Source organism: Cupressus sempervirens, chromosome 2 (genome assembly GCF_028749045.1).
Source record: "Cupressus sempervirens isolate cs-2001-9-10 chromosome 2, ASM2874904v1, whole genome shotgun sequence".
NCBI classification, from domain to species: domain Eukaryota; kingdom Viridiplantae; phylum Streptophyta; class Pinopsida; order Cupressales; family Cupressaceae; genus Cupressus; species Cupressus sempervirens.
The window spans coordinates 609,820,406-609,830,550 of NC_143119.1; the positions used below are offsets into that span (position 1 = coordinate 609,820,406).

At 32.7% G+C, this 10,145-nt stretch overlaps 1 protein-coding gene across 1 annotated transcript in view; it reads right to left on the reverse strand.

Moving 5' to 3' along the window:
* SEC22 (Synaptobrevin family protein) overlaps window positions 1-6,936 on the reverse strand; it is a 32,864-nt gene extending 25,928 nt beyond the window's left edge. Inside the window, exons 1-4 of the mRNA XM_089814694.1 lie at window positions 6,774-6,936; window positions 6,460-6,688; window positions 3,793-3,953; window positions 3,426-3,572 (exon numbers count right to left, since the gene is read on the reverse strand). Coding sequence (XP_089670820.1) covers window positions 3,426-3,572; window positions 3,793-3,953; window positions 6,460-6,647 — 496 coding nt within the window. The 5' untranslated portion in view covers window positions 6,648-6,688; window positions 6,774-6,936. The remainder of the gene's footprint in view (window positions 1-3,425; window positions 3,573-3,792; window positions 3,954-6,459; window positions 6,689-6,773) is intronic.
* Between the last annotated feature and the right edge of the window lie 3,209 nt (window positions 6,937-10,145).

The following is a 10,145-nucleotide window of genomic DNA, read 5'->3' on the forward strand; positions in this document are numbered from 1 at the left end:
TTTTATGGTTATGATACTATCTCAAAAAGAATATATGTGATTACTACTGATTGTTGTTTCTATGACAAAACTCCACAATAGGTCACATGTCCTAAAAAATGCAAATATATTTGATGATTTTCATATGGATGCAGCATCTTCTGTCAAGTGCACTTGCAACTCTCCATAACATTTTTGTATTGCCGATCAATAATCCATTTAATCAAGACAAGTTCTGGGATTAAAAATATGAAAAGGGAAAAAGGTGGCAACTTTGAACCTTACTACTCTGATGTGAGGGAATATACCCCAGATGATCTGTGTTTAAGACTTACTCTAAAGTTTAAACAATAGTTCTTGTATTGGTAGATGTATCAAATTGATCTACTTTATTATGACATTAGTTTTCACTACTATTTTACAGTAGAGAGCTTGGATGCAATAGGTTTATCCTGCCTTGGGCTACTTGGATCCTCTTGACCAATCCAGATTTTCACTCAACACCAAGTTGAAAGCAGACTGGGTTTACAGATCTCTCTATATACTTTTGCAATTTAAATATTTGAAGGAAAAAAATTAATCACCACCTGAAAAATTATAAGTTACATGATTTCTCCACCAATTAAGGGAATCCCAAAAAGGGACACATAAAAAATTTAAAAGAAATGAAGCCTCCTGCCTAACTTTGGTTAAAACTCACAGAAATGATGCTTAGGAAGGAAACCTAGGCAATGCCAAAGTTGGTGGCCTTTCTAAGGGCCATCAGAACCCACCTATCCTAAAATTTTACTCAAGTTAAGCTCAACCAACAACAACAGAATGTTGTCTTTGGCAATCAAAAGGTTTCAATTTGGGCCAACCAATCAAAAATTAACAAACTATAGCTGGATATAAGACTCCAGATCCTAATCATTCCATTTTAAAGTCCAATTTGTTGGATTGCAAACTAAACCAATCCAAAGGTTTAATTTTGGCCAACATTATGCTAGGCCCCAGCTGTTGATACTGAAATTTCGATTGCACCAGAAGAGAGGCTAACCATGTTGTGCATGCCTGAGCCAAACATACAACTCAGCTTCAAATTGGGGATAATTTTTGTTCACAAAAAAGGAACTTTCCCAGTACTGGGCTCAAGGCAAGACTCGTTTCCATTATAAATGACATGAAAACAAATTGATTGCCATTACAGCTCACCTAAAACTATTGTTGACCAACATCAAGACTAATCTCCATTATTCTTGTTTCATCCTTTCACCACCTCAACTGTTCCTTTTCCCATCCTCCAGAATAAAAATCTATCATTTGGGAAGTGTGTCTTTTATGAAACCAAAAATTCAAATTAAAGGCACATCAAAGGTAGCTGATTTAATGACTCCACACTGCACCCCAAATCTTCAACGTTTTAATAGCTAGTGGTGTAAATGTGGCTTCATGCATTTCCAATTGAGCATCAAACATCTGATGTCCTACTCTCCTCACAACTCTTTCCATCCTCTCCAATTTTATTCTCAATCCATTCATCGCTCTACCTCGTTTCATGCTTGGCTCTGCAACAGCTTCTAAACATCTCGTCTCTACTTCTTATAATGTGAATGGTAGAACTTGAGCTCCCAAACAGTTTCCAATTCGACATCTCCAGTCCTCTACAGCTTTCACAAAATGATGCTCCCCACACCTGATTCATGAAGATGTAACTTTTTACTCCTACTGCTGGTTTTTCGACTTCTTACATAGCAATCTCATCTTCTCTTTCTTCTGTTATAACTTCCTTGGATACCGTCTGCCCTTATCTACTAGATCAAGATAAGAAGATTGATACCCTCCTCCCTCTGCCAAAACCATAGGCCATACCCATGCCTCTAGGCATCCCACTATGACTAACTTTTTCCCCTCACTCCCTCTATCATAGCCAACATGACTTATAACCAACCAACTACCACAATGCCTCCTCTCTTTCTGATTAAATAATTCCAATAACATGACATTGTTATCACTTCCATCCCATGTGACCTGGCTCATACTAGATCTGGGAGGTTCATCTAAAACAGCGAAATTGCCATTACTAAATTTAACATGGCCAGAATAACAGGCACTATCTAAGCAAGCTCGTTGCATGTTCAGCCTTTCATTGAAAATGATATTCAACTAAAAGATAAGTTGAAAACAATGTTTCCATGATCAAGGACCAAAGTACTTACTAGTTACTACCTTTCAAGACTAGACCTGCCGTCAACTCAGCCTTCCTAGCTTCTTCTAGCAAGAAACCTTTTGCTCTGCACCCATTCCAAGAAACTCAAGGACATCTGAAAGAAAACCAAAATCTTGAAGCTTATTCTTATATAAATCAAATCAAACAAACAAGCCCACCAAGCCAGATGACCTGCTGTTCGCACTGACCTAGTCGCACTTAAAGCTGACCTAGACTATTCAAATTTTAAAGAGTCTGTCACATCAGCAAAGCAAATCCTTCATTGTCCAAATCAAATCAGCAATTAAATGTGACAAAGGAGGGTATCTATTTACAACTTCCAGCTCAGGCTTCAAAGTAATGTCGATTATAGAACACAAGTTTCTGGCAGCAAGTCTTGTGGATCCCCAAAAGCACTGTAGGGCAGCCCTTTATCACCCTAGGCCTTCGGTCAGGAAAATTTGCCCAGCACTGGACAGACAAAGGCTATGCTAGTTTACTGTTTTCTGTTAAATGTATTTCATCTATGGACTAATGCCATCAAGGATCGCTACATTACTCTATAATCTGTAATTTAGAGCCATTGGCTGGTTGGTGTCAGCTGTCTTATAAATAAAACTTAGTTGCTATGTAATTATTTAGTTTTTATGCTGAGTGTCTACCATGGTCAGATTGGTTTCCCCTTTGAGCTATTTCAGCTTAAGATGGCCTCCACAGTGTCACAGCTACTTTAATTCATAAATCCACAAGAGTGGAACACATGTAGCTATCTTTTGTCTTTGCTACTTTTTGCTCTTTTTGCCAAATTCAGAAGAAAAAGTGAGGTCAATGATTGTTGACAAATAACTTTACCACATGAGTGTGCAAAAGGAGTTGTGTTTAAATGTGCATGTCATTTATGGTATTGAATTAAGCATGATTATAAGAAAATTCGTATTCCTGTGATTAAGAGCACAATTCTGGAACTTAGCACAAATAGAAAGCACAGCCATGAACTAGAATAAAAATTGAACAAGCATTTCCATAATCCAGGAAAAAGCATAAAACAGACCATGAAAATTATTACAACACAGTGTAAGTAAATTTTAGTCGTCACACACATGATGAAGATATAGCTGTCCACACCCTAAGACAGTGCACTTGCATGCAATCAAAACCTCAAAGGACTAATTAAATCTGACGTCTATCTTTGTCTGTAACAAAAGGGGGAATTGTTAAAGATATGCACTCAAGATGCTAATTGAAAAAGTGAACTTACGGTCCAATTTTTCACCAACTCCCAGAACCTCTTGAACATTTCTGGTCATAATCTGTTGCACTTCGTACAGGTCATCATTCAACTTGGCAAGGTTTCTTTGAGTCTGAGTATCCAAGTACAGCTTCCTTGTCTTTTGAATAAATGTATCTTTTACAGCAACAACAGAAACCCGTAAGAAAATAAATTCTACCAAAAGGATAACTAATAAGAAAAAAAATGCTGGCAGACTGCCTGTGTATTACTGCCCTGCAATTTTGTAAAACAATGATCAAGAAATGTTCAAAAAGCTTTCAATGATAATAGCACAAAATCTCACTAACAGAGAAAATGAGATGTCATATAAATCTTAAAAATGAGAACATCATACCAAATTTAATGAAAGCATAGGGTCTTGCCACAGTTTCAATTTGAGAGTGATTAACTTTTTCGAATTCATTTTTAAGATCCTCCAGATATTGAAATGCAAGCTTTTTGGGATATGATCGGTCACACATGGTTAAGTAACAAACTCGAGCTTCAATAATGTAGCTGAAAGCATTGAGTCAAGGTATACATTGCTTATGAAATTAAATCCATAAAACAGGAATTGAAGGCAAAATTTACTAAACTTAAACATGCACAAAAAAGGAAAAACAGAAAACAAGCATAGTATTTCATAACTAAGGCTACAAAAACAATATAAAACAAAAGAAGAAACTTCAGTATTCATTACAAGGCAATGTCTCCTATCAACCGCTAAGTCAAAATGACAAAGTACAGCAATAAATAATTTATAGATCAAACTAATTAAATGTCAAGATAAGAGCTACAAAATCAGGCCAACAACATAAATGTGAGATAGGATTAAATGCATTGTCCTTGAATCAATTCAAAACAAATAAAAAGCAATCATACAAATAAGAACCCCACAATTACTGAGCTGCAATAGCAATACAAAAAATTATTTCATACACTTTGAAAACAAAAATCTAAATTTTTTAGGATACATGGTGAATATGGACTAGATGGATATTAAATGCTTGTGATATGGTGGCATAAGGTGTTATGATATTTGCATAAACATCAAGAGCTGCATATTCTAATTCTAAGAATTTCGACAATCACACTTCAGGATAGTCCCATATATTGGCAAACGCCCTAATCAATTATGCTTGTTCAAGAAGCTGGATGTTGTAAATGTGTCTTGAGTAAAGGCATGTCTAAACTCTGAGCTTGATTTGTTATTATAGTCTTGAATACCAAATTTGGTACTACTCTGATATAAGTCATTAATTCAAAATTAAATATAGAAAAGATAATTGGGCAAGGTAAAAGCACAAATGTTTTCAACAATTGGACAGTAAGCCATGTAAATTTAGCCCGTACTAAGATGCTAAAACCTAAAAATGCAAGCCTATAGTTTGAGCCAAATTGAAGAAAAAATGTGAACATATTGCAAGGCCTGTCATAGGTTGAGCATAAGCAATAAATCATCATCGCTTTCATTTTTGAGTCCCCAACTCAAATCCCAATGTGACGTGTTAAGTGATGAAATTAAGTAATATAATACATAGAAAATCAGTTACAGTATATCTTAAGAGAGGATAAAACGTAATGTTGACAAAAGAGATACACCTCGATTGTGGCGTGTAAACTGCAGGATACCTTACAAGAAGATTCGACCAAACAGATTACAAAACTTATATTACCAAACTGCCAAAAAGCAATCTACTTTCTAAGGACAAACCAGGAAGTTTATAGTTCCGAATTAGACAACTACTCTACTCATCCATGACCGATTGCTCTTAGCTGTTGGAAAAAGACATTCCAAGCATGAGATCCCATGAAAGAGACAACCACCTCAATTTGCACGCCCTGGGTGATCCAATGAGATATGACTTATTAAATTTATGAAAGTAATAAACTTTTGCTGAAAGTTTGCAAGCCTCGGATTGTTTGGGAAATTGTTTTGCCAAATATTATTTTGCATGCCACGTAAATTTGATTAGAACTTTGCGCCAGAGTGGTTGAGGTAGTTTTGGATGAAGCTTATAGAAGCTTTAGAAGAACTACTTATTCCCCGATGAGACCTTACTTCAAAATGTTCATAAACGTAGCAGCAGTTCTTCCTGTCAGAACACTATATAAGGTGGTATGTGCATTTTCTGGCATTCAGGAAGACTAAGTGCAAAAATTCTGAACTTCACATTTGAAAAAAAAAAAAATCAAAAGGTTACAAAGTTTATACCATCACTTCTGCTGAGGTAATAATAAAATTGAACTAAGAGAGACACGTAAAACTAATATCATGTCAATGTCCTGCCAGGAAAATAGTCCATTTTGCACTGCACATCGCCCATAGAAGACAGGCATGAGTAAGATACTGTGTGTATCAGTAAAAGACAACCAGTTTCAAGCTAGATTGTCCAGGGAATAAAACAATATTATAGAGCTCTTGGGCAGGATCATGAAATACAAAATCTAAATTTCTTTTCTACAGCAAAAAGATATAAATGCAGAATGCCGTAAATTTCCCATTCTGCAGCACCGGGACAAAAAAAAACAGAATGCTGTAGCACGGATGGCCCAATTTTTGTGTTTTTGGTTGATTCTTGGGTGATATTACTACGTTTCTAAGTATTCAATTTGAAAACTGTTGTGAAATTTTGCCCATTTGCTTGACCGAGCCCCTGCCTCCTATTAGCCTGCTAAATCCAAAGCCAATTCCAAATCCCGATAGCATCGAGACACGTAAGAAAAAGATCTTCATGAGAATACATGGGTTGCACTTTCGTAATGATCAGAATCACCAAATAAAGCAATATAGTAAACAGACAATTGAAAACAATCTCAATACCGGCGCAATTGACGTTCATTGCCGTCCAAACCCTAGATCGAACACACGTTTGCCGCAAAAAAATTGCAAGCGCTGAAACACCTGAAAACTACGACACTATTTGCCGGCCAATGAATTCAAACGCACAGCACATGTGAATTTATGAATGAGTGTACAAAATTTGAAAACACGAACATCAAGAAATAAATTATAGGATACTGAAATACATAGGGGCCCGATTCAATTGACATTCTAGAGGCATCGTGCTGCCCCTGGGACAACTTCTTGAACAAAGATTTGGCCTGTTGCTTGTAAAACTCCAGATCTCTCTGCTCGCGGCCGTCATCCAACCCTTCCGCTAAAGGAAGCCCGTCAGTAACCCTTGCTATCATCGTCAGCTTGACCATTTTGACCTAATTGGCCTTGATTCTACTATCTTCCTTCAAACCTGTGAACAATTCAAATTCAAATTCTCCCAATTTCAACAAAAACCTGGCAAATTTCTTTGATGCTGGGTCAGATCTACGCTTCACCTTTTGCAGATTTTGTTCACTGTGATTTTTCGTTATCGAAAAATCCGATTTGTGCTTTGTTTCTCTCTTTTATAGTTTCAAAAATGAGTTCAATGATCAAGCTGGAAAGCGCCAAAGCCGGACTCGAACCTCGAACGTTTAAGTTGGGATCGGGCAAAACAATCAGAGTATATTAAACAATCAAATACTATATTTAAAATCTTTTTTTTTTTTTTTTGGGGAAATATGTAAACTCGGTTCTACAATATAACTTAACCATTAAATTATTGAAAGGAAAGTAATGTTTTTCATTGTCAATTATTGTTAGTCCCTGCCTCTATACATAGGCAGGGTACTAATGTTTTTGTTACCCCCACTACTAATTTGTGCAACCCAAAAAAATACTAAATTCTAAAATTCAACAAACTTTATATTTTTAAATTAATTTATATTGATTTATTACCTTTTTCTAATTGGTCCATTGTATTTTTGGTAAGGTTTATTTTATTTTTCCACTTCAAAAAATACAATATTTTCTAATATGCATTAATGAATTCATTAATTACAAATCTATCTTTTTCATATTTGTGACAAGTTCATTATTAATTACAACTTTATCTTTTTCATATTTGTCACAAGTTCATTAGATTTATAAAATAATTATAACTTTATCTTTTGCATATTTGTCACAAGTTCATTAGATTTTTCAAAAAGTCATGTTTTTTATCTTCCACAACAAAAATAATGTCTTATCAATATTAATATCACAATTTTTAGTTTTAAAATAGATTTTTAAAATGTTAATATATTTTAAATTATTTTAAAAATTAGTTTTTATATAAATGAATAATTATTAAATTTATATTTTATTAAAATATATTATTGTTATTAAGAGTTGTATTGCTTTATATATAGAGAGAGACTTTAGTATATATTAATTAAAAAAATTAAAAACAATTAATTTCTAAATTTAACTTATGTAATAAAATTTCAAAAAAAAAATAATTTCTTGATTAAAAATCTATTAATTCAAATTTCGTGATTTTAAACAATGGCTAGTCACCACATTATTCTATAAAACTAAAATTTAAAATATTAATTAAAAATCTAAATTAAATTTGCTAAAATTTATAACTTCTCTTTTCAAAATCGTAATTTTAAATATTACGTCCAATTTGTTTCTCTAGAGGTAGGAACTCCAGCTCTCAAAGAGCTCTTGTTAGTTTATTAGTTCCAAAGCAGACAACTTATGCATTCATGTAAGTGCTAATATGACATTAACACTGACCAATCAAATTAAAGAATTTAAAACATTATATGAAATTTCAAATGTTTATATATTTTTCTAATTTTTCATTATTTTATGTTATAAATCGCATTTTTCAATCATTCTATTGGTTCATATTATTTTTGGTGGGGAAGAAAATTAATTTTCTTCAACAAAAATACAAATATTTTCTAACATTGCATTAATGAATGCATTAATTACAACTTTATCCTTTCAACATTTGTGACAAGTTGATAAGATTTTTTTTTTCAATCATTTTATCTTTCACCCCACACATGTCTAATCAATATTAATTCTCAATAAAAATATAATTTCAATATTTTATATCTTTCTATTTGAATTTCTATTTTTTTTTAAACTTTGATTTTTTAATAAAAGTTGTTAAATTATTAATGTTATTTTACTTTTGTACGAATAAATTAAACAATATTTATTTTTAATTATATTTTATAATAGTGTGTGTAATATGTATAATGGATAAGTGTTACAATTTGTAAATTATATCATTTATTATTATTAATATTTTATATTTAAACAATTTATCATTTAGTTTAAATATATTTAAAACTTAAATATATATTTTGATATTAAATTAATAATTATATTTTACATAAAAAAACATACTGAAGGAAATAACCACACAAAAAAAAAAAATTCAATTCTAAAAGATATGTAAATTATTATTAAGTTTTTATAAACTATGTATTAAAATTAAATAGTTATATTCTATTTATTATTTATTATATCATATTTATTCATCAACATCAAATTTATATGTATTGATCTTTGGGGGGGTTTTTCCAACTACTTATGGTTCTCTAGTAGCATGCATAACATGCTTAAACATATAATGTGATACTCCAAATGCTTCGTCACTTTTTCAAGTTCTATAATTCAAATATTGGTATGGATAACTTTCCTCATGGCACAATGTAGAAGGTGCAAATTTGTCTAAAGCATATGTATTGATCGTAGTATGATATTAGGTACTTAGTGCCATATTGGGGACTTTGGCCTCTTATTCTTGGGCTTAAATGCCCAAATATATAATAACACGAGAACTTAACAACAAAATATGAGCCATCCTATCAGATCACAAGTGCATTTCTAGGCAAAAATTAATGCATTCACAATGTTAATTTAGAACTATTTAACCTTGTTCTCACTCATCTACACCTCTACAACCATTATGCATTGGGCAGGAACTATGACGCATTGTGTCTCTTGTTTCTACTCGTTTCTTTAAATAGAAATCAAAAAATAATAATAATAAACTAATTCAATTATAGGAACTTCAAAAGTCGGTGGAAGTTTTAAAGAGTAAAGCATGAGGATGTTTTAAGAGATTGTAGATAAGTATAATCTATTTACTTTTTATTGTATTTATACAATGTTTATAAAAGTATCTTTATTGGTTCAAAAATCACACATTTTTATACTATTTTAATTAATCATCCATCTTAGTATTAATATAATTCAATTGTGCTTAATTATGTGTAACTTGGTAAGAAGTCATAATGTTTCATTCTTGTGAGCATCGCTTAGATGCAACAAGTGTTAAGTGGACTATATATGTCATAAGAGAGGGGTTGTGATAAAACATTGTTCAAGAAATGTGGATCCATCATTTAAATTGAAAAAGTATGTATTGAAATCTTTAATAAATATCACATAATTTGACATGTTGGAATAAAATATTCCCAACTAAATAATAAGAGAGATAAAAAGCTTTATGATGAAGGTTCATGAATCATAACACTTGTAGGTTTAGCAAATGAGGTACGACGGTGAGTAGATATGTCATTTGGGTATTCTCCTTAAGTGTGGTTGAGTCAAGTAGCATTATGATGGTGACATCTTAATGTTGGCATAACTAACCAAAAGCCTAAGGAGTGGCTGGTGTACTCAGTTATGACTAAGTTGTCATTGATGTCAAGGTGAAAAGGGAACATCGACCGATATGAAGCCATGACCGGTGAGGCATGTTGAGCAAACATGTGTGACTCTAGATCATAAGGTTGACCGAAGAAAAGGAGAAAGACAAGTCCAATTGAGGCGGTGATAAAGGACAACCACTTAGATGGAGTCATGTTAAGTTAGTAAGA